This window comes from Sesamum indicum, linkage group LG1 (assembly GCF_000512975.1).
Source record: "Sesamum indicum cultivar Zhongzhi No. 13 linkage group LG1, S_indicum_v1.0, whole genome shotgun sequence".
NCBI lineage: Eukaryota > Viridiplantae > Streptophyta > Magnoliopsida > Lamiales > Pedaliaceae > Sesamum > Sesamum indicum.
This window is the reverse complement of record NC_026145.1, coordinates 17,434,744-17,459,126: the sequence shown is the minus strand read 5'-3', so window position 1 is coordinate 17,459,126 and position 24,383 is coordinate 17,434,744. Positions and strand designations below refer to the sequence as shown.

Below are 24,383 nucleotides of genomic sequence, written 5' to 3'. Positions count from 1 at the left end.
GAGCGGGCGGTGATAAGCTATTGGGCTTCGCACGTGTGAATTTCTCGTAATCTGTTTTTTATTTTGATCCAAGATAATCTGACAACTTGAGCCCAGGCCCATCTACATCAAAATTTTGCCATAGGCCCATACCTTCTCAAGTACAATCTTTGTTTTCAAATTTTACCTGCTCTTCATTTTTCTCTCTTATTAGCATGTGTCTACGTATTCTGGTCCCTATCTAACTCCATCGATTTTGAGTTTTTTTATCAGATTTTATTAGAAAAATTAGGTATTGGACTTCTATAAATTCTAAAATATCAAGAAAAGAAGGTAAAAAATAATTCCCCATAGCCAAAAGTTAGTATCTAATGTTTATTTTTTCTTATATTTTAATTTATAATAGTTAACTAAAATTTTAGTTTAATTTTATTTGATTTATTTTAATATTTTATCGTTTGATTTAGTTGGTTGAAGTTAATTTTTTCTGTAATTTTTACTTCTTCTTAATATTTATTAAATTGATTAAATAGTATTGATGCGTGCTATTTTAGCATGGGTCCAGTGGGTTCAGATTTGGGCGTTGGGCCTGTATTGCTTAGAAAATGATTCGAAGAGAAGAGACCTGTAAAACAAAATATTAGCATTTCGACGCTCAAATTAATATTGAATTTTGAGAATAATAATTTGAAATAATAAAAAGCGTTGAAAGATAAAGCGTAAGGATGAAAAATATGAATAAATTGTGTTTGCAAAAGTAGTGAAGCACAACAAAGTGATAGCCAAAATTTCGACTGATGAGGGAGGCCCCCCACCTGGGGGGCTAGTTCCCTAATAGAAGAGTGTACTCCTTCATCAAGGAACTTAATAGTTCTTCCTATTTCTGCAATCAACAGATAAAATTTGTTGAGATAAAGCATGATCGGGTCCTATTTTTTGAGGATCGTGTTGTTAGAACTATTATTTAGGTGATGGAGAAGGGGACTCCTAGTCCACAAGAAATCTACTGAACCCATGAGTCTGAACTCTAACTTCGAGTCAGGATTCAATAGATCCATCTTTTATATATCTAATTCGAACTATCCGAACTCGTAATACCTGACATGACGCCCCCCTATATTTATTATGATCATTTTCTTGATCTTGATTTTCTTTTCTACTATTTATTATTTCAAATACTTCAGTATTCATGATTTAAATTCTTGTGCTTCATTTATTAGAAAGTATATTTATGCACACACCACGAGCGTTATCGAATCGTCGAGGGGATGGAACCATAAAATACACGTCGTCCTTGTACTAGGACTAGGAACCACAAGACTATCAATATTACTGTCTCATGCTGACAGATTCTAGGAAAATGCTGTTTTAGAAACTGTTTAAATGTCCATTAACCGTCTAACGACGTGATGATACAACCATATCTATATAGATATATACAACTGTCTGTTGTTTGGTTTAACCTTTTCGTTATTACCATTGTCAGGTTAACATGTTTGAATTACTGGCAATGATAGACACATTTTCTTGGCTTTTCTTCCTTGTTGCCGTCAACCCCATTTGCCCGGAAGCTTCCCTGCAGAAACTTTTTATGTTTTAACCCTCTTACATGCGTACATAAAGTAACTTAGTTTCAAAGATTCAATGACCAGTGATGTTCCAAGACAATGGATTTTCGTTTACTACTTTTCTTGTCTGCTGCACTTTTTTCTGCTGTGAGAACTTCCAGCACCATTGATTTTCAAGTTGGTGTCATTCTTGATTTAGACTCGCCAGTTGGGAGGATAGGAATGAGCTGCTTATGCACGGCGAGTTCTGATTTTTACGCAGCACATGCAGATTATAAAACTAGACTGGTCCTTAACGTCAGAGATTCCAACAACAGCGTTGTCGATGCTGCTGCTGCTGGTATGTGTTTCTTTTAGTTCGTTTCTCTTACAATTCATGGTTCTAGTCTTGAAAATAACTTTGTCCTAAATCAGGTTATTTTAAGATTTAACTGTCAGCAGTGGATCTCAGGGTCCATGTTGAAAATACTATGTTGTTGAGATATCGAGACATTTTAGGCGATTTTACTAATACTACGTTCCTAATGTTATACAATGATTCATTGCAGCTCTTGACTTGATCAAAGATGTTAAAGTGGATGCCATAGTTGGTCCTCAAAAATCCACACAGGCAAACTTTGTGATGGATCTTGGAGACAGGGCTCATGTACCGATTTTATCGTTCTCAGCCACAAGCCCTTCTCTCATTCCCCGAACTCCTTACTTTGTTCAAACAGCGCAAAGCGACGCCAACCAAGTCCAGGCTATTGCTTCCATAGTGAAAGCCTTTCAGTGGAGCCAGGTGGTCATTATCTATGAAGACACTGAATTCGGCCACGGCATTATGCCCTATCTATGTAATGCATTGCAAGACGTAAACGCCCGAGTTTCTTACAGAAGCTTGTTTCCAAGATCAGCCACCGATGATTTCATCAGCAAAGAACTGTACAAGATGATGACAATGCAGACCAGAGTGTTTGTGGTGCACATGACTCAGTGTCATGGAACTAAGCTTTTCAGGAAAGCTAAGGAATTAGGAATGATGAGTGAAGGGTATGCATGGATCGCAACAAGTGGGCTAATGGACTTGTTCAATCTGGCCGATTTTGACGATGTTGAAGCTATGCAAGGGGTTCTTGGGGTGAAGCCTCTGATCCCCATCTCCAAAGAACTTCACTCTTTTGCTGGCAGATGGATCAGGGTGTTTCTTCAGGCTAATCAGGACATGAAACTGTCCGACACAAGTATTTTTTGCCTTTGGGCTTATGATACTTTTACTGCACTTGCTACAGCAGCTGAAAGAGTTGGAAACAGTGAGAAGAATTCTAAGATGAACGAGTACAATGTCAATCCTGGCGACCTGTTTTCTTTAGGAGTCTCAGAAACAGGTCCAAAGCTTCTCCGGGCATTGTTGGCAACAAGGTTCAGGGGACTTGCTGGAGAATTCAATCTTGTTAATGGACAACTGGAGCAGACACCGTATCAGATAGTTAATGTTGTGGGGAGAGGCGAGAGAGAGGTAGGAATCTGGACACGTTCTGGAGGAATTTCCAGGAAACTAAATCTGAATATAACCAGCTCTTACTCTACTTCAAAAGAAAATTTTAGAACCATCATTTGGCCTGGAGAGTCTACAACGGCACCAAGAGGATGGGAATTTCCGGTGGGCGGTGAAAAACTAAGGATTGGGGTGCCACAGAAACCTGGTTTTAATGAATTCTTGAAGGTGCACAGGGATCCTCATACTAATGCAACTGAAGTTAGCGGATACTACAAAGATATTTTTGATTCCGTCATGGCATCATTACCGTATGCCATTCGTTATGAATACACTCCCTATCCATTTTTCAACCCTGATGGTTCCAGATGTGGGAGCTATGATGATCTTGTCTATCAAGTTTCGCTGCAGGTGAAATTCATATCAGACATTCTATCTTGCAAAGGCAATTTTGCTTAATATATATGATACTGATTGATTTCCATGGTGATGATAGGACTATTATGATGCTGCTCTTGGAGATATAACTATAACAGCTAACAGATCAATTTATGCAGACTTCACTTTGCCATACGCAGAAGGAGGTGTTACTTGTATAGTCCCCATTAAATATGAGGACGTGAATGATGTGCTCACATTTTTGCAGCCCCTGACTAAAGAGCTATGGCTAACGACTGCGGCCTTCTATATCTCAACAGGGTTGGCGGTTTGGATTCTTGGAAGTAGGATTATCTCCAGCTCCAGGGATCCGCCCGGTCAACATGCTGGCATGATTGGTTACTTCCCATTCTTTCCCGGTGATTATCGATCTCTTCCGTTTGACATTAGCTTTTACTTCGAGTGGAAATTGGTTGCAACTTTTTTCCAGTCTCTTGATCAGATCATTTTACTATCATGCCCTTTTTGTTTGTGACCCTTTAGTCACATATTTGCTTCAACTTTCACATCCGAACACTTTATCTTTAGGGACACTTTTATAATTTTAAAGGCATCTTAGTTGATGGATGACCATGTATTGTAACTATGCAATTATTCTCTCTTGTTCTTCGAATGCACCATATACTTCTGATCTCAATTCCGAACACCTTGTTTAGTGAAATTCTTGACAAGCCTTTCATCTGCATGCAGGAGAAGGAATTCAAGGCAGCTTACTCTGCCTGGTTCTGGTGACATGGGCATTTGTTGGCAGTTTGCTGAACTCAACTTACACTGCCAGCTTATCATCTAGACTCACAGTACAGAGGCTTCAACCTACTATAACCGATGTGAAGCAACTGATCAAGAATGGACACTATGTTGGTTGTCAAGAAGGTTCATTTCTTATCAGTTTCTTGATAAAGTTGGGATTTAACAAATCAAAAATCAAGACATATAAATCTGCTGAAGATTGTAATGAAGCTTTAATGCTGGGAAGTGAAAATGGAGGCATATCAGCCTACTATGATGTCTTGCCTCACATCAGGATGATCTTGTCCCAATACTGTGGCAAGTATATGATTGTTGGCCCTACATATCGCACCGATGGATTTGCGTTCGTAAGTGTCCATTTCCTTTCAAGAAACACATACATGTGTGGCTTTAAATGTGGTATATTTTATTTCAACAATGAACCCCATAAGCTCATTTGTCTACTGTTTTTCTGATTTTGCTCCTACTCAACAGGCTTTTCCCAAAGGCTCCCCTGCAGTTGCTGATATCTCTCGTGCAATTATCCAATTGACAGAGAACGGTACCATTCTAGAGATTGAGCAAAGGTTATCCAGCAACTCAGCATGTTTAGGGCCGGAGGGTACTAGCTCTCCAACCAGTGTGACATTGAGAAGTTTCCTGGTGCTTTTTGTCATCACAGGTTGTGTTACTCTTACATGCCTCCTACTTTCACTTCTCATACACCGCTGTAAAAACAGAGCTTCTCTTCAAATAACGTCAGATTTCAAGACCAAAGCCATGTCAAGAATTCATGCATTGTACCAAGATCTCAAGATCTTGTCCCAAAACTGCAAACTGGAGAGAAAATAATAAAAAGGTTCAAGAAGTTCGTTCTTTACTGTTTTTCATAGACATCAAGCCTGCTATATGAAGTGCTAATGCATAGTTCTGAAATGAGATCAAATAATTCAAGAGTTACATACTTCACACAAGAACAAGTTGCACGAAGAAAGAAGAAAGCAGAGGAAGGCACATGAATGCTCTCAGAACTAGCACTAATTCCTGAAATTATATACAACAAGCATCTAGCTGCTAAAAATGACAAGAAAAGGAACAGATTCCAGAAAACAGGAAGCAAGAAACCGGGACAAACAAAAATACAGATTGCCTCCGGTGCTGAAGACACTCAGCTCCTCAAAATGCAATATCTGCTTCATAACTCTTCATATCTACCGAGCACTTACGGTCATCTGCAACCTATAACTTTTTACACACTTCACCATCTACAGGAAACAACACTTTTCCTAAACTACTTGGACATATGAATACAGAATCTACACATAAACCACCTTTGGTATGAGTACAATCAATCTGAGTCAATGAAAACTTGATCTTGGTCAATTCTTCCGAATACTCCACAGTAAAATCTCCCACATGGAAGTGTACCCAGTTTCCTAAATTATCCAACATGCAGCGGGAAACTGCATGCTGCCCGTCCAACGTCGTCAACTGAAATTGCACAGGTTTAATGTCCCAGCCATGCACATTCTCAGAATTACATACTCGACGGCCCAATCTCTTGCCCACCCTTCCAAGCTGAAGTCTGAAGAACAGGCTATAAGTTCCTCTGGGAAATTGGAACTCAAGGTCGCCATCTACTTCAAGCCACCAGATTTGGTGTAGGTATGCCACTGTTTGAAATCTACACGAAATCAAGCAGGAAATCATTAATCAACAACCCCGACCACACAAATAACAGGACAGTTCATGCCCAAAGACAAAAAGACAGGGGAAAAGAAAAAAGAAGAACTAAAAAGACATTGACTCAAATAAAAGAGTGGGATCTCCTCTTTCTCATTTCTTGATCTTTTCCACTTAACATTATCTTTTTTAGTTCATTCACAAAGCTTATCCAAACTTAAGAAACACACCAGAACTATCAAATACAAACTGTTCCTCTTTAACCTTAAGACCAAAGAATAGTATAAAATAGACATTTTTGAGCTCTTTCAACATACATATTTGCCAAAAAGATTGGGAAGGCATATCATCCATCAGGAATTGTGCAAAAAAAAGCATGTATGCTGCTAGATCACGCACACGCACTCTTCACAAAAACCCACCTAGATTCACCAGTTGTAATGTGATTCCAATACCGCCGATCATCAATTCCGGTAATGGCCATCGCCTTTGAAGAAATTGCCAAACAAACCCCTCCTGTTCTCTTATCAATCCAAACTTCCTATTTCATAAAACAAACACACAAAGTTAAACTTCACAACTCTCAAAACCCAATAAATCATTGTCAACGAAAAAAATTAAGACGCACTTCCGCAACAGAAAAATCCTTGCAGAAAGCACAGACCTTTGTTCCACCATCAAAAGGATTAGGCCTACATAAGCCCGCATAGATATCCTTCTTGCCCTTGTCCCCAAGAGCTCGATCAGGAAATTTGTCGAGAATATAGCGATAGTTGGAGGGCAATTTAGGAACCCAGATAAAGTCCGCCGAGGACGCCGCCCTGAAAGCCCGGTTGAGTCGGGCCAGCTTGGCGATCTCCGGCGGGTCCAAGTAGGATAGCACCAAAGCCATACATGACTCCGGTATATCTTCCAGTTTGGCCCTCGGGCTCGGCCCGTCGGCCTCCCCCGGCAGAGAAGAAGCGTTTGCGCCCATTTCGATGGCCGGAAAACAAGAGAACCGGGTGGTTTCTAGAGAGAGAAAAGTGAAGGAAGGGGTCAATTTATACAATTGATATTCAGGTAATATAGGAGCGGAGTTTTTTTAGAGAGAGAAAAAGAAAGAAATTAGGAGGTGTAATCCTCTGCATCACATATGCTGACTGCTTTCGGTGTATCCGATCATTGCCTGAATTTACCTCATTCCCTCCGTTTCCATTGTGTACAGTTCCTTGCAGTGGGTCATGAATAGCTCAATGTTGCTCAATCTTGGACACTACTTTGTTTTCATCTCATCATTTCTAACAAATCCTCTATATATATATATATAATTGATAATTATAATTTAATTTAAAAATAAACAAATAATATTATACAATGACTCGTTACAATTTTTTTTTCTACGACTCCAATAAAAGTGTCTTCAAATAAATTTTTAATTAATAATAGTAACCAATGACACAATTAGGAATGACATGGGATCGGATTTGAACTGGTCAAATTTTGAAATTTGACTCATGAAAACATTATTTGGACAAACAAGAGAATGCATTGAGATTGGACGGAATTGCAGGAACTGGCACCGGAGACAAAGTGGAACTTTCGTCAGGCTCTGACATGGAAGAGCAGGGTTCTTATCCGGTAAACTGTAATGTAGGCTTCTCCCGCACACGCTCAATCGGGAGCGTGAAGCGCAAACAACGCTGATAAGCTGCGAATGAATATAATTAAACTGTTTCTGCTTATCACAAAATAAATCTTTTTATCATCACTATTTTATTTATTTCTTACTTAAAAAAAAAACGGGTGAAAATTAATTTTGAAAGTGGGAAAAAAAATGTAAATTTTGATAGTTTTTTTTTTTTTCCGACTCATGGTGATTAAGACTGTATTTGACTAAATTTATTTAAAAAATTATATAAGCTCGTACATCTTATAAAATATTAAATTTAATTTTAAAAATAAGTTCACAAAATATCTTATAAAATAAAATTATGAAACTTATAAGATAATAGTAACCAAATTTGTAATTAATTTGAATAAATTTATTAAATTCTTATAAATAACTTGACAACTACTTACTTTTTTTAAAAAAAATTACAAGCTCCTAATATATTATTTTTAGATTTTATAATATATTTTTCTAAAAAAAATTAATAAAAACTTTGTATCATCTTACAAGCTATCAAATATCTGATTATCTAAATATATTTTCAATTAAGAAACTATATTATTTATTTAATTATTTATAAAAAAAAATTATAGTTTTGCATATCAAACGATTCGCGATATTCTTACTATAAATTTAAGATTTAAACAAGACCTCTCACATTATTATTAAATTTCTATATATAAAAGTACAATTATTGCTTTTAGTTTAGCATATTCATATTAATATTTTAAAGTTTGTAACCGTCGTACTGCCGTGAAAGGTTTCAACTAGCGAAATCAACGTGAAATTTCAAACTATAAGTATACACCAAACGTGAATAACAAACAGAATTCACGTGAAATCCTGAACGACAAAACGTACATCAAAAGTGAATAAAGAAGTATTCAAAATCACGCTTGACAACATTTTAAACATTTTCGCCTGAAAAAACTACCATAAAGTCCGCAGAAAAAAGTCGAGCAATAGTTGCAGTATAATATGCAAATAAATATATTAGATGTTTGAAAAGAATAATAATATAAAAAGTTAATAAACATTATTATATTTTAAGTCACAATGATTTTTGAAAAAATTTGATGTTACATCTCAATTGATAAATTTGTAAGTACGAATTTTAAAATTTTTAAATTTATTTAGATAATTTTAAATCATTTAACTCTAAATTTAAACTATGTTTTGTCAAATTATTTTAATATAAAATTATTTAAAACACTTTTTCAAAATGAATTTCAAGAAGAATGTGTCTGTGGAGAAGGTTTGGTGACACGCTCTTATCATAGGGACTGGTTGGGTCCGAAAATTGGTGCCTAGTTGGGATTTGGGCCTTCCAATATTCTCATATAAAAATTCCCACTTTCCAAATATCAAATTCAATAATAATAATAATCCCATTGAAACAACCATTTAGGTAGGAAAAAAAAAAAAAGTATAGACAATGGGTCTTAATTAATTTGATTTTAATAATGATCTAACCAACCCCTTATAAATAAAGTACCACAAATCTTGGAAAATCTTGTATCCAACATAAATCATGTGAAATTAACCAAAGACGAAATGAATTTAATACCTATTTTCTGGATTATAAATACAGATCAAGATTTAATTTATACGAGATTATATTTATTCGAGAAATTTTGAACATTCGAAAAAAAATCCCCTTATCCATATGTCTTAAAATTTGATGGGCTGTGCAATTTTGTTCACTACTAAACAAATGATGAGATGTCTTAATCTTTCCCTTTCCACTATATATGCACTTTTTCATTGAAAAGGGAAAAGAAAAAAGAAAAAGAAAAAAAGCCCATCATTAAATTAATTAGAGCAATTAATGAAGTTTTATGGGTCTTAATCAATGTTCCAAGTCACTAGTTTGGGAGATTAAACAAAGTTAAAGCGACAAGAGGCAAAATTTAATAGTAGGGGTGTTGTAACTTTAAAGAAGATAATTAGGTTAATTAATGATGATTATTGTTGAGTTTGTTTGGCACGTGGATCTGAGTCAGCAGACAGGTCGTAGGCCACAACTGGAACTCAGTTCCAATCCAACAAACACGTCCTATGCTGTCAGCATTTGGGCATGCATGATTTTTATATTACATTGAGGTGTGAATACAAATACACATTCATTCACAACTTTCTATGATTTAGGAATACAAATATACCCTAAAACACCAGCGGAATAAGACTATTTATAAACTCAAAACTGAAATATTTATTTTGTACTTAATTAATTTATAAATATTACAGTTGAATCAACTTTTTGAATTGATTGATATATTTAACGATAGAGGGGCTTTAATGTATATATATCATATTATTAATAGTCAATGGTATTTTTATTTAATTTAAAAGATTATCCAAAAATAGGGGTAAATAAAAATTTATTCAATTTATGAAATAATTAATGAGAGTAATATATTTTAAGAGTGCAAAATATATTTAACTCTATTTATTATCTTGAAATAATAATTTACGGACAACATTTGCTGTAAACTTAATTTGAAACCCAATCATAAGGCCGAAATATATGGTTTGGGCCACAAAAATTTCCGGCCCAAATATAAGCCCATTATGATGTCAACGTAAAGTTAGGGTTTTAGCCTTTTTCTTGAAAGTGAAAGGACATAAAAAAGGAAAGAGGGAAAAAAGGCTTTTGGTCTGGACTAGAAAACGATATTGAGAAAAGACTTGCTAAAACATATAAAAAAGAATAAAAGTCTGATTAAATTAAAAATATAAAATACCCAAAAATAAAATATACGGCTCAACAAGAATTATACGGTGTTTGGGTGAGTCTTTTAATCAAACTCAGCATACATGGTCTTATAGTTTGGTTTATTAATGAAAATTTCTATTTAAATTAAATGTCATCGAACCAAATCAATTATACAATAAGCGAAATATATTCGTCACATAATTAATTATATATATATATAATATAATAAAGTTAAAAATTCAACTTGAATTAAAATTTTTAAATTTGACCGAATATTTTATTGATTATTGTCAGAATTCATGGGACAGAAGTGGGATTTTTACACACGACATGATTGGCGCTTAATGTCATAATAATGAATTTTTAATGTTGATGACACATCATTGAAAATGCCTATTCCTCATTATTATTTCGTTTCTGGGAGAGCATTATCCGATAAATAGCATCACGACAATATAAATTAATTAATATGTGAGAATTGTAGAAGAATCGAAATTAATGTTCCGACATTTTTATAGTATAAGGTTTATTTAAATTAAAGTCTGTGGAGTATGTTCTGAGGTTGTGTTGTCGTGGGGGGTTCCAACTTCCGTCCATCTTAAATGAATAATTTTTGTGGTCAACGATTGATGGATAATTGCTTACTCTATGCTGTCTTCTCCAACTCATCACGTCTTTATTTCTGATGATTGTAAGTTCTTAAAAATAGGTACGATTCAGATATCAAATATCATAAAAACTGATCGTATAAATTGTCTCCACATTTTATATATTAATTTGAACTTCAAAGTATCCTCACTGAAAAGGCTCATCATGGACTGACCTTTGTATTGTAAGTTGTTGTATGAAAAAATCGATCGAGGACCTAGAAAAGCAGTACTATACCTGCACAAACATCGACCCAAATCAAACATTATATTAATAATTACATATAAGGACTCGAAATATGAATATGACCACTTAAAAAATAAAATAAAATCTTCAAATCAAATTAATCTAAATGTTATAAATAATTGGGAATTCCAAAAAGTACGAATATCAAATTATAAACTCAACCCGGTGACTAATTGAATGAGAAGGAATTTTGATACACTCTATGCAAATGTACACCAAGAATGAGGCACCCAGCGCATTTATCAACACCTCAAATGAAAATTTCTTGATGAGTTCTATTTGTCTTTTTTTTTTTTTTTTAAAATTCTTGAACATAGTTATCATCGAGCAAGTGTTTCCCACGCACTTGCAGTTGCTGCGACATATTTTGACTGTCGATAAAATTGGGTATCTAGGAATTTGTGTCTTTGTCTGTTTCTTCCTCTAAAAGCATCATCCCCTCACCATTTTCCTCGTTCTTTCTATTGAACAAGTTTTCTTACATACGCCCCAATTTGTAGCCCAAAAGTCATACACAAGAGAAAATCTGTATATAATTAAATAAATAATTAAGTAAGTGAACATTGTAATATTGATAAAATAAATACAGACATGTACTTGTCTTACTGTCTAATTATTTATTTTAATTGACTAATCATTGAAAGTAGAATTATTCTCAATTTTTGATCTGTTAACAGTGCACAGAGATAGTCGTGCAACTTACATGCGCTTTTGCAGTAATATTATTTTCAATGGACGCACATGGTGTTGGGCACAAGGCAGGTTGGCCTGTGATGGACCTACCCTAGAATAGTAGATAGCTACCTTTTTTGCAAGAAAGAAAATCTACTTTGATTTTAGCGACCAATTATTACCTACTAATTAATCTACACTTTCACAATTTTTCTTGCATATCGGATAATAAAAATATTGACTTTTGATGCAATTTCCATATTTAATTCTGATTATGAGTTTGCACAATTTATAAATTTCAAAATTCCATCTTTTTAAACAGACGTTTTTTATTAAATCATGAAATTCATATGAAATCAATATAAATAGTACCGTACATTATAAAATACTGATCAGATTGCACGTTGCATTGGATATCGATTAACAAAAAAAAACAAGAACAGAGAAAAGAATGTGATATGTGGGAGCGGTGGGAGGTCTCGCATATGTGCATATGATGTATGGAGTGATGATCACTTATATTCTTTTCTTGAACACATGTAAAAGTATTGATTTTGATTCATCAGAAAAAGAGTAATTGTCTATATATGTAGTTTTTTATCACATGCAGCATCACTTAGCCATATACTATGGATTTTAGCCTTTTTTTAGACTGATGGTTGTCTCCCACCTTTCTCCATTTTAGAACAATTAAAACAAACTATACTCTTTTGGTGAATGACATGAAAGAATCATCGGCCAATTGATTTGATCCCAATTCGGAGAAGAAATAGTGAAATTTGATTGAAGAAATTAGGTTTGGTCCATTCTTTGTTGGGGTAAAATTAGGGTTCATACAATTTTGTGAGGGGGAAATTAAGGGGGATGGGCTTCAGAATCCAGTTCATGTGCTCTGTCTCTAAATGAATTGCTTGTGTCATTGGTGGTCCTCCAATTTTTTCAACTAGGATTTGGTACTGTTCTGTCAATTAATTGTATGTGCGTGTTTGATGGGATTAACGGAAAATGGCATCTAGCATAGGATGTTTGTAACCTTAGCCACGATTATAAAAAGATTATTTAATTAAATAAGATGAAGTCTCGCCTGTTTTTATTCAGGTTGTTTTAAATTTAATTTTGAATCGACTCGTCGGCCAGAATGAATTAATATCTGTTGATCTTGATGTTAATTATATGATTATGTTGAATTGTTATATATACGCATACATTTTCTAACACGTATTAAAACGTCCATATACAATATCAATATATTAAATACATGCGCATTTAATACGAACGGATCTAATTGCATGATCCACTTCAAACCTGGATCGACCTAAGCGTAAAAAAAGATTTTAACTACCATCACCTCAATAGGTCCGACAATTTTTTTAAGATTTATATTCTAAAATCATATTAAATCGAGGCTAAGAAATCGATTTCTTGAGATATAGGTGCAATTTAATCATCAATGTATATGTGCATATTCAATTTGAGTATGGTTGATAAGGAGTGAATCTGTAACTCAGAAAAATATATGGATATGTTTGATCATCATCAGATATGTGATTATTTATTTTATTTTATATATAAAATTGAATTTGTCATAATTTAATATTATTCAATTAAATATTATGTATAAATAATCATAAAAGAAAGACTAAAAAATAATATATAGTGGAATCAGATGATGGTGACTTAATTCTTTAATTCCAAAATTATGTATTATATAATATTACAATGAAAAGTGACAATCCTGAGGAAGTAGCCAAAGTTATGATCCATATATTAAAAGTAATTATATATTGGTGGGGTAGAATAATGTTTGATTTGATTTAATTACTGCATTATGATATTATTATTTTTACTTTTAAATAAATCATCATGTTATATAAATACTCGATTAAATGGTATTTAAATTTAAATTTTAACTTGGCTATAAATAAGTTAACAAATTGGATTTTAATTAAATTTATTTCCCGATGACTATCAAAGTGAAACATAATCTCACATCTAAATTCTGCAAATCAATAAGTATTCAGTTTTCGAATAAATTCGCTTTCAAGATTAACTTTCAAGAACACGCAACCTTAACTTTAATGAAATTCCCATTATATTACATATATCAACCATATTTTAAAAAAGAAATTATCATAATAAAAAAGGAAAGAATTACATACATAATCTCAATTCAATTTAATTTATTTTTTATTTTTGAAAACCCTTGCAAGGCATTACAGTAATTGAAAGGATCCAAAAAATCGAATGATTTTTCTTTTTTTTTTTTTAATCCAAATTAGATTTAACAAAATCAAATCGAATGCAATATATTTAATATGTAATTAATTATTATTTTTGAATTATATATTAATCATATAATAAATATATAATTGATTTAAATTTAATCATATTGGATGTGGATATGGTTAGAAATTATCCAAAAAAAACATGTGTGTAATAAAAGGGAAGAAGGCATTGGCGACCCTCCATATTCTTACCTTGCACACCCTAAACATCCCTTCAAATTTATTTCGGAGCCTCCTCCTTTAAGTACCAAAATCACGGGGGAGCGTCGGCGCGTGTCCCTCCACCCCTACATATATACATATCTCGACTCCCTTTTGTTTTCCTCTAAAATGATGTCTATTACCAAGAACAAGAATTAGACATCACTTCTCTCTTCTCTCTCTATCAATCAATCAATCAATTACAACAATTCACAACCAACACACTTTTTGTATACAATCTGTGTGTTGTTTGTGGTTTGGTGTGAGAGGAAATCATGGCGGCATGGGCTACCCTCACTCACTACCTTTCCTTGAGGACAAAGAAAACCAATCTTTACTACATGGCCTTAACCACCGTCCTCTGTTCCATCTTCTACCTCATCGGAATCTGGCAGCACGGCGGTGGAGCCACCTCCACCACCTCCGCCACCCTCCTCGCATGCAACACCAACAACCCATCAATAAAGACCACCGGCCACCCTAATCCCACCACCCTCTCCTCCGCCAACACCACAACCCTCCACTTCAACCCCCACCACACCGCCGAACAACTCGTCCCACTCTCACCCTCGGCGCGTGCCCTTCAGTTCCCCCCATGCGACCGCAAATTCTCCGAGTACACCCCCTGCCAGGACACGGCGAGATCATTGAAGTTTGACCGGGACATGCTCGTGTACAGAGAGAGGCATTGCCCGGAGAAGAGCGAACTGTTGAAGTGCCGAGTTCCGGCGCCCCACGGCTATAAGACGCCTTTCCGCTGGCCGGAGAGTAGGGATGTGGTTTGGTACGCAAACGTGCCGCACAAGCATCTGACGGTGGAGAAAGCGGGGCAGAACTGGGTCCGATTCGAGGGGGACCGGTTCAGCTTCCCCGGCGGTGGGACCATGTTTCCACGTGGCGCCGATGCGTACATTGATGACATCGGGAAGTTGATTAACCTCGGAGATGGCTCTATCAGGACCGCCATTGATACAGGCTGCGGGGTAAGTACGTATGTAATTCTTGAAATTCCTATTTATTTATTATCTTTATATATATATTTTTAATGTTGGGATAAACTTATTAATTATTATTTCTGTTTCCTAGTGTTCTAATTATTATAATTTAATTTATCAAGGTCAAATTGTGATAAGAACAACATAAATAATTGATGAGAAAAATATTTATTGGAGGTTTTATTAAAAAAATTATCTCTCTTTTTCAGTATGATCCACCTAATTAGAACATCTGTTACCAAAAAGAGCCTGTAATCTCACCAATAATAAGACTCTCTTGACCACATTGCATGTAATAATTATTCAAAGATTTGAATAATTGAAATTTGGTAAAAAAAAAAAAAAAAAAATTAGGCCCTCCTTGATTCCGAACCAGCTAGGTAATGTTAACTGGCTTGTCGAGGTTATATCCCCATATAAGTCAATGGTTACTTGTCGGGGCCAAAAACCATTTTCTTTGGATAAACAATTGATTTTATTTTTTCTCTTTTTAATTGGGTAGATTCTGGGTAATTATTATTTTGACGCAGGCTTGTGTGTTTGTATTCACATAAACTATCTGTTGTTCGATTACATTCATAGTTACGTGTGTACAAATTCACATGGATGAGACTGAATTCCGCTTGTTTATTATTATATTACAATTATAAAATAACAAGCTAAACCAATGTTGAATTAAATGTACATGGATCCATGGTTTTGCAGCTTAAATTTTGGTGCTTTAATGAGAATGTCTGGCTTGGGGCAAAAACCAAGGGGCCGTTGAATATGGTGCTTTTGTCACGTAGGACAGACGTGTGGGTGGGCTAGTCAGTCAGTGTTAATTAATTAAATTATTAAATAATTCCATCATTATTTTTCAATACTAACCTTTGACTTTTACTATGGTTTTGGTAGATCATATTAAATACATATCTTTCTATCTCTCCATATATTAAATCATATTTAATATAATTATGTTACGTAATATTAATTCGGTCTAATCTTGAGCCTGAATAAACATACCCTTTGCGATATTCCCTCAATTAGGATCGAAATTGTTGAGTCGTGGTTGTAATTTATTCAAAAAGTTTGATATTTTTCTTGGTTCACACTCCAAGAATTAATATGATTTTACTGAAAACAAATAATAGACGAGGGACTTGGGAAAGGAACTGAAACTTCCGACTTTCGGAAGAACCATGATGGATTTAGTAATGATCCTTGGAATAGCAAATGCTACTTAAAACCAACTCTTTTCTTCATTTGGTTGTCTTCTCTTTGTTTTGCTTTCGATCTTGCTATGAGGAAAATGTAGAGGGTTGGTAAGAATGATCTTATCCGGAGGTATGGTGTCTGGAAACTTTTGTTTTGGTCCGATTTAGGTTGATATTATTGAGTATGCAATAAAGTTGTTTTGATTGTCCCTATTGTAGTGTAGAGCCTTGTCACGATTTTTAGGTGGTCCTGTCAACAATAATCTTGCAGTTTTTGTGGTTCTTGCTTTTAACATTTTCCTGAATTTCTAGAATGAACCATGAAAAGAACTACCGTGTTGTTTTTCCCAAACTATCTTGACAAAAATGTTTATTCTCTTTTTCTTTTATGATATCTTTTGGAGGGACTTGATTTGTGTACTTTTTCTCAACTATATGTCTGCATTTCTTGACAAAAGAAGGTTTATTGTAGTAATTTTTAAGGAATAACTAGAAATCTTTTGGAACTATTGGTTTAAGCATTTTTGACGCAGGGGAAGGCTTTTTAAAAGTTTTAATGAAGTTCGACTTGGTAAATATTAGACGTAAAGTATTATCAGCAGTGAAGTCAATGATGCGAATTTCGGACTGCATTGACTTAACAACGTTGGCGTTCTGTTTTTCAGGTTGCGAGTTGGGGAGCTTATTTGCTCTCTCGGGACATCCTACCGATGTCGTTTGCACCAAAAGACACACACGAAGCGCAAGTTCAGTTCGCCCTCGAACGTGGAGTTCCTGCCCTGATTGGGATCATGGCCTCCGAAAGGCTGCCTTACCCTTCAAGAGCTTTCGACATCGCTCATTGCTCCCGTTGCCTGATCCCTTGGGGCCAGTACGGTAATGAATGTATTTGTAGTAGAAAACATTATCGTCCTTTGTAATGTAATAATGGAAAATATATCGAGTTTAACGTGTGAAAGTTTGAAAAATCTTGGAATAGATGGACTTTACTTGATTGAAGTCGACAGAGTTTTGCGGCCTGGTGGATATTGGATCCTCTCCGGGCCACCTGTCAACTGGCAGAACCACTGGAAAGGCTGGAACAGAACCCGAGAGGACCTGGACTCGGAGCAAAATGGGATTGAGAGCGTTGCGAGAAGCCTTTGTTGGAAGAAATTGGTGCAGAGAAATGATCTTGCTATTTGGCAGAAAGCCACCAATCACCTCCATTGTAAATTGAACAGAAAGGTCTTCAGGAAGCCTCCCTTCTGCCAGGGCCAAGATCCAGATAAAGCATGGTAATTAATCCTTAAACGTCGAGATTCACATTCAAGATTCATGAGTTACGCGCTTTCTTAATGTAAATGTGAGTTTCTACTATTGCAGGTATACCAAGATGGAAGCCTGTCTGACTCCCCTACCTGAGGTGTCCGACGTCAAAGAGGTCTCCGGTGGCGAACTAGCTAAGTGGCCGGAGAGATTGACGGTTGTGCCGCCACGGATCCTAGCCGGTAGTGTAAAAGGAGTCACGGAGGAGAGTTTTGTGAAAAACACAGAAATTTGGAAGGAGAGAGTTGCACACTATAAGTCCATAGACTTTCAGTTAGCAGAGCCTGGCAGGTACCGCAACTTGCTTGATATGAACGCCGGATTGGGAGGTTTTGCAGCTGCACTCGTCAATGATCCCGTTTGGATTATGAATGTCGTCCCGGTTGAGGCTGAAGTGAATACCCTCGGCGTTATCTACGAACGTGGACTAATAGGAACTTACCAGAGCTGGTACAGTATATCCTTCCTCAACCTACTTAAAACACTCTGTCTTAAGGCATGCAGTTAACCTAGTAACGACCGTGTTTCCGTAATATCAAAGATACCTGTTATTCTCCGCGTTTATATACATCCCCAATAATTTACTTTTATTACAGGTGTGAGGCCATGTCGACCTACCCACGGACATACGACTTCATTCATGCCGACTCCATATTCACCCTCTACAAGGACAGGTACGATCCCACGATTCGTTCATAAGTCACGATACATTGTGAAAAAAACGACGAGTAGTCACAGATACTGAAATACACCGTCTTATCGACGTTTTTCAGATGTGAAATCGAGGATATTCTGCTAGAAATGGACAGAATTTTACGGCCCCAAGGCAGCGTGATCATACGGGACGATGTCGACGTCTTGGTGAACGTGAAGAGCATAGTAGACGGACTTGCATGGGAAAGCAGAATGACTGACCATGAAGGCGGCCCTCATGTGAGGGAAAAGCTCCTCATTGCAACAAAGCAGTACTGGACAGCCCCTGCACCTGATCAAGATCAAGATGTCTCCAAAACAGCTTCATAGTATACATACAACCAAGTTTCTATGTCTTATTGCTTCTTTTATGTCGATAATTTTTTTTAATAATTCATTTTTTTTTAAACCTTTTGGCATCTTTTTTATTTTCATTTTTTTTTTCGTGTTCTCAATTAACGTTACATGTCGAAAAGAGGAGAGATTTTTTTTTTGCTTTATATTTGGGGCATGGAGCATTGTTGGCTAATATTGAAATATATAATATAGTTCTTTTATTATAAAAGGATATTATACCTCGCATTTTATTTAATTTATGCTTATATGTTATGTAAAAATATATATTTTTTTTAAAAATATAAGTAACAAAATTTGGTATAAATATAATTTTGGTCCTCAATCGCAACTATCCCAACATAAGTTGTATGAACATGAGGTGTGTTTATTAGAAGAAATATGAGATTCTATAAAGATTACATCATCATAAATATTTTAGAAATTTATTTTATACATATAGCATATGGAAGTTCATAAATAAAATAAATTATTTAATGTTATATTTGAGTTGATGAAATTAAAATTATATTTTATCAATTATCGATGTCGAATATTATAAAATGGAGTCATTTATCATTTTTTCAAAACTTTTCCTCAAATTTAAATATGAAATAACGTAAATAAAACCCCCCCTTTTTTGTGTTCAAAGTTCAATATTTATATTAAAATATCTATACTATCTATTAAGGGGGAGATCCTAAAGGTAAAATATGAATTGCTTAATTTACCGTTAATATGTTTATTCTCTACAAATATTTAATTCATAAATTTTATTAATAATTTATTATTCACACTTAGTTAAATTTTATTTACTTTATATATTAATTATTCATTTGATCTTTTTCATTCAAATAATAAAAGAATAAATATATATACGCATCTATAGTACTTCAATCACTATTATTAATTACCCCTTTGGAAGATATTATTAATTACCCCTTTGGAAGATAATAAAATAAATATACATAAAATTTTCACAATTTTTTTCTTTTCTGGTAAGTATTTAAAACAAGGGTAAATTACAAGCTCTCTTAAGATTTTTCATAATTACAAATATTCTTTATTATTAGAAAAATTATAAATATCCTATAATACTAATAATTATCTAACAAATACGCCTTCGTGATAAATTCATTGTAGGAGTATTTGTTAGACGATCATTAATTTTGAAAATTACAAATACCCCTTAAAATTAATAGTTCGTGATAGACGATCATTAATTTTAAAAAAATATATATAATTTTTTAAATAACTATATATATATAACACTATGACAAACATTATAAGAAGCCAAAAGTTTACCATTAAAACAAATGTTGAGAACTTGATGTTGAAGTAAAGAAAAGATGCATTAACAAAAATGAAGTTTATTGTGGTGGGGGTGGGAGTGGGGGGTTTCCGTTTAACTCCACAGCCTAAAAGGGAAATTGAATGAATTCTTTTGTATTTATATTTGTAGCCCAGAAAGCTCCAGTCCAATCTCATTCAACCCCTTTCTCGCTTCTGCTTCTGGATACAATTATACCTACAGCATTCCTGTATCCTGTACATGGCTTCTTGATAGAGGGTAATTCAATTCTTTCCCAGTTCGACTCTGACATTGTTCCTCTGTTGTTTGGTTGGTGAGGATGGTCATTAGATAGTAAGTATTGGTGATCGGATTTGTATCTGCAATCGCTAATTCTTTAATTCACGATTGGATTTCCGCTCTTCGCTGAGGTTTTTCGTGTTTAATTCGTTGATTTTGGTGATGTTCTTGATTTCTTCTATTTTGGTATGTGATTTGAATAAGCTCTTTCGTTAGCTTTTTTCTGCAAAAGACTGAAATTTGTTGGGAAGGCGAAGCGGAGGTTTTACTGGATTTTATCAGAAATATATGTCTTTTTAAGCAATGTTCTCTCTCTCTCTCTCTGTGTAGGAAGTTTGAATGTTTCTTTTCCTTATTTTTTCATGTGCGGGCCATTTTGGTTACAAATTTTGAACTTTTATGCACAGAAATATGTCATTTATGAGCGCAGAAACTTCTAGCAATTGACTGATTATGATCTTTTAGGGCAGTTTTAGTGCTGCCCGATTCTCCTCTCTCTTTCCATATTGTTAAAAGTAATCTGGTATGTACAGTTGATATTTCAAATTAGTTGCGAAAAATTGGAAGGGATGGACCATAAAGTGGAGACTCAAGTCGACTTTCTGCAATGTCTTGAGACAGACGTGTGCTTGTATATCATGAGTTTCTTAGATGATCCAGGTGATCTAGTTCGGGCAAGTGTTGTTTCACGCTCTTGGCACCAATTTGGTGAGTGATGCAAGTTGAAATTCTATACTCTGTTCAAATGGTCAACTTAATATGTGCACTGCTTTGCTTATTTCTTGCAATTAAAGCTGAAACAACAAAAGTTACGTACCGCTTTCTCAGTTGTATTATTCTGTCACGTGGCATTGTTTGAATTATAACTAATGCTGACTGATATCGTCTGCTCCATTTTGATGAACTTTCTTTTAACAGGTTTATATCTTTTTATTCTTTTGTAACTTTGTAAATGTTATTAGAATTTGTGCTAGTTATATCAGTCTTGGTACCGTAGTTTATCTCATGCACATGGATTGACACATGCTACAATCACAAATGCATTATAAGAAGCTCGTAGATGTGCTGAACTTGTGAACCTAAGTCTGAAAAAGTATCTTAGTAGAAATTTTTTGGTTGGAATTAAGATTGTAATGGTGTAAAGTAAATTGTGCTACTTGAAGATAAGAAAACAGGAGATCGGCCTTTTCTTTGTCTTACCTAGGCTTTCACTTTTAATTGATTTTTAAATTCTAACCAATTGGTACGACCAACCAACTCCTGAAAATCGGTAATGTGAAACTGACAAAATTTACCTTGCGCACCCTTGTCTGGCAAAAGGTAAAGGGACACAAAGTTTCATTTATCACACAAATGGAATTATGAGGCTCCTTTATCATCATTTGGAAGTTTCCTGTCCGTTCCAAGCCAAATAATTCTGCATCTTTAATGTTGAAACGCAATGTTAGTGCTTCTGTGCACTTTGTATGAACATGATACAGAAATAATGTTGAACCTCCTGGGACTGAATTGCTCTTTTTCATTCAGTAAATCACCATGATTCTATATACTCAACAATTCCTTTTGGATGAGATTGGATACATTTTTCTATTCCAAAGCGTTAAAAATTGTATTAGAAAGAAGAAAGAAAAGTCTTTATAAGGAAATAATACAACATCTCAAATTATGGTGTCATTTCCTTTTCCAGTGATTGCAAGTGGACTGGCAAAGCAGTTGTGCTTAAAAGCATTCCCGCAGCTCCACAATATTATTGATGTTGTTATTGCAAGTGAAGGGACGATAAATTCTATTGAGGAAAAAACCCACAATGCCATGGAACGGGAGATTCTTGAGAGGGATCATAAGGTATATGCAGCTCTACTTCAGGCCCTCACAAGATCAAAGGTTTGTCCTAAGGATTGCATAGCAAATGCAATTAGCGCGTCCAGCACTGACAATTACCCAGATGAAAGTGTTGTCAATACTCTAAATCCAAGGGACAGATTCATTAGGCGGGCTTCATACTGGTCAAGTAAAGGACAAAGTAATCCTGAAGTGCCTGAGATGTTAATTTATAAACTAAGAGCCGGAATTTGGGTTATTACTGAGATCGATATTCAACCATTTGAAGGTAATTGCTCAATTTTGATTTTTTCTTCTTGTCCTTTGGTCTTATGCAACTCATGTTTTATTTAATTTTAATCTTTGGTTTTTAACGATGTTGTTACAATATGTTGCCTATTCAGCTTTTTTCCAGCCGGACAAACCAATATACTCCGCAAAATTTGTAAGATTCCGAATGGGTCATCCAAAATCCCCAAGAGAGATTGGAAGTGACCTCCACCATTTGCCATTACAGAGACCTGCTGATGACAAGTTTGTATGGACTTACACTTCGCCAGAGTTTCCAATGGTGCAGGTGTCGTATTTTTTCTTAATTCAATTGAAACAATTCCATAGTTGTTTTCTTTTTTGTCTTAGTTAGAAGAAAAGTGTGAGAACTGCCTGAAGAAAGTTGTTGAATAGGATATGAATCTCTGTGGTCCAACTTGGAGATGGCTCCCAAATAGTACTAAGTGGAAGGAGTGAGTAAGAAGTGGAACCAGCTAGGATCTGGGACTATTTTATTTTTATTTTATATCTTTTTTGGATTTGTTGGGTTCATTCTTCTCTTTTTGGGTGGGTGATGGGTAATTGACATGATCTCCTTGTTTCTTGATTGGAAGTTTAGACATTCTTGGCCAGTGGAGTATATATTGTGTGCTTTAAACCTTCTGTTGTATTTTGCAACTTCCTTTTGTGGTTAAAGCAATTTTATTGGCTAATCTGAAAATTTTGTCACCAAATGCTCATGCTTACATGATTAATCTTTCTTCCAAGCCTGGCTAGCAAAATGGATAATCCATACTAGAATACTCATGTTCAGTAGTGATTTTCTCTGAACAGGAGAATCGGTTGCAGCCATTCGAGCTACCAGAACCTGTCCTTTGTGTTGGCGGATATTTGCAGATTGAGTTGTTGGGTAGGGTTCAGAGACAAGAGATGGATGGATTATTCTACATATGGTAAGTCTTCTGTGCTTGCAGTTATGACAAGATTTGCAATGTTTTTGCACGTTATTCTGTTGACTGGTAAAGGATGATGATTTAATATTTTAGGGATAATAGAGAACCCCCTAAACTTTAGGTGTAGAACAAAAAGACCTCTCGAGATTGCAAAATTCAACTCAAAACCTTCTAAAGTCATGTTTTATATTATAGACTCCCTTTGGCACTTCGATGTTCAGAAGGAATTTATTTTAATGTTAAACGTGACTGTAGGTGTTAGAGTGTAAGGATTCTCTCATTGCATGCCTAAATTTTAGAGTGTGTTAGTTTAATTATCTCTATTATATATTTGTGCTTTGTGTGCGTCTCACTGACATCACTGCATGCAGTGTGTGTTATTTAAGCTTTGTGTGCGTCTCACTGACATCACTGCATGCAGTGTGTGGTATTTATGCTTTCTGTGCATCTTACTGACATCACTGACTGCAGTGTGTGTTATGTTCGTGTTCTGGGACGACCCCTCTTTCCTACATTTGAAATGGACATGGTCGAGCCAGATGGAAAGCTCTTGCTCAAGTACTACCCTGAAAATCTGACCTCTGTCCTGCAAAGCTCGTCAAGCACTGAAATCCCTCGTCTGCGCCACCTAGAAGCAGAGATGTTGGCGGAGCGACTAGGTTTGCTGGAAGACTTGCTGCGTGGGATACAACAAGGGCCTAACAACCCCTTTATTTGGGATGAAGATGATGATGATGAAATCAACGGCGGTCTTGTTCTGTAATTGTGCTTATATGTTTGATCTTCTCAACTCCACCCCATTTCCAAGAGTAGGACTGTGTATAGCTCCACCCATGGTTTTTCTTTTTAGTGCTAATGTTGTTGGGAACAAGAGCATGTCTATTGGCTTCTTATTTCTTCTGATAAGTTGTCTTTGATAAAGAATGGTGT

The 24,383-nt window shown here is 35.2% G+C and overlaps 4 protein-coding genes across 5 annotated transcripts; 3 read left to right on the top strand and 1 right to left on the bottom strand.

Moving 5' to 3' along the window:
* LOC105174315 (glutamate receptor 2.2-like) lies at positions 1,635-5,063 on the top strand. The gene is made up of 5 exons (XM_011096375.2): positions 1,635-1,887; positions 2,096-3,435; positions 3,521-3,821; positions 4,153-4,559; positions 4,687-5,063. The coding sequence occupies exons 1-5, from the start codon at positions 1,647-1,649 to the stop codon at positions 5,041-5,043; spliced, it is 2,646 nt and encodes an 881-aa protein (XP_011094677.1). The 5' UTR covers positions 1,635-1,646; the 3' UTR covers positions 5,044-5,063.
* Positions 5,202-6,981, bottom strand: LOC105172040 (F-box protein PP2-A13). Its single transcript, XM_011093383.2, has 3 exons — positions 6,539-6,981; positions 6,297-6,415; positions 5,202-5,875 (listed from the first exon to the last, which is right to left on the bottom strand). Exons 1-3 carry the CDS (start codon positions 6,848-6,850, stop codon positions 5,431-5,433), a joined length of 876 nt encoding a protein of 291 aa, XP_011091685.1. The 5' UTR covers positions 6,851-6,981; the 3' UTR covers positions 5,202-5,430.
* On the top strand, positions 14,278-18,834 carry LOC105172029 (probable methyltransferase PMT15). Its single transcript, XM_011093372.2, has 6 exons — positions 14,278-15,276; positions 17,150-17,360; positions 17,464-17,761; positions 17,850-18,242; positions 18,389-18,466; positions 18,566-18,834. Exons 1-6 carry the CDS (start codon positions 14,569-14,571, stop codon positions 18,813-18,815), a joined length of 1,938 nt encoding a protein of 645 aa, XP_011091674.1. The 5' UTR covers positions 14,278-14,568; the 3' UTR covers positions 18,816-18,834.
* LOC105172019 (F-box protein At4g00755) lies at positions 20,154-24,374 on the top strand. 2 transcript variants are annotated; one of them, XM_011093360.2, is made up of 6 exons: positions 20,154-20,388; positions 20,943-21,117; positions 22,097-22,519; positions 22,635-22,807; positions 23,335-23,453; positions 23,925-24,374. In XM_011093360.2, the coding sequence occupies exons 2-6, from the start codon at positions 20,979-20,981 to the stop codon at positions 24,214-24,216; spliced, it is 1,146 nt and encodes a 381-aa protein (XP_011091662.1). In that variant the 5' UTR covers positions 20,154-20,388; positions 20,943-20,978; the 3' UTR covers positions 24,217-24,374. The 2 variants fall into 2 exon arrangements, with proteins under 2 accessions (XP_011091662.1, XP_011091652.1); XM_011093350.2 differs by having other exon boundaries at positions 20,154-20,463.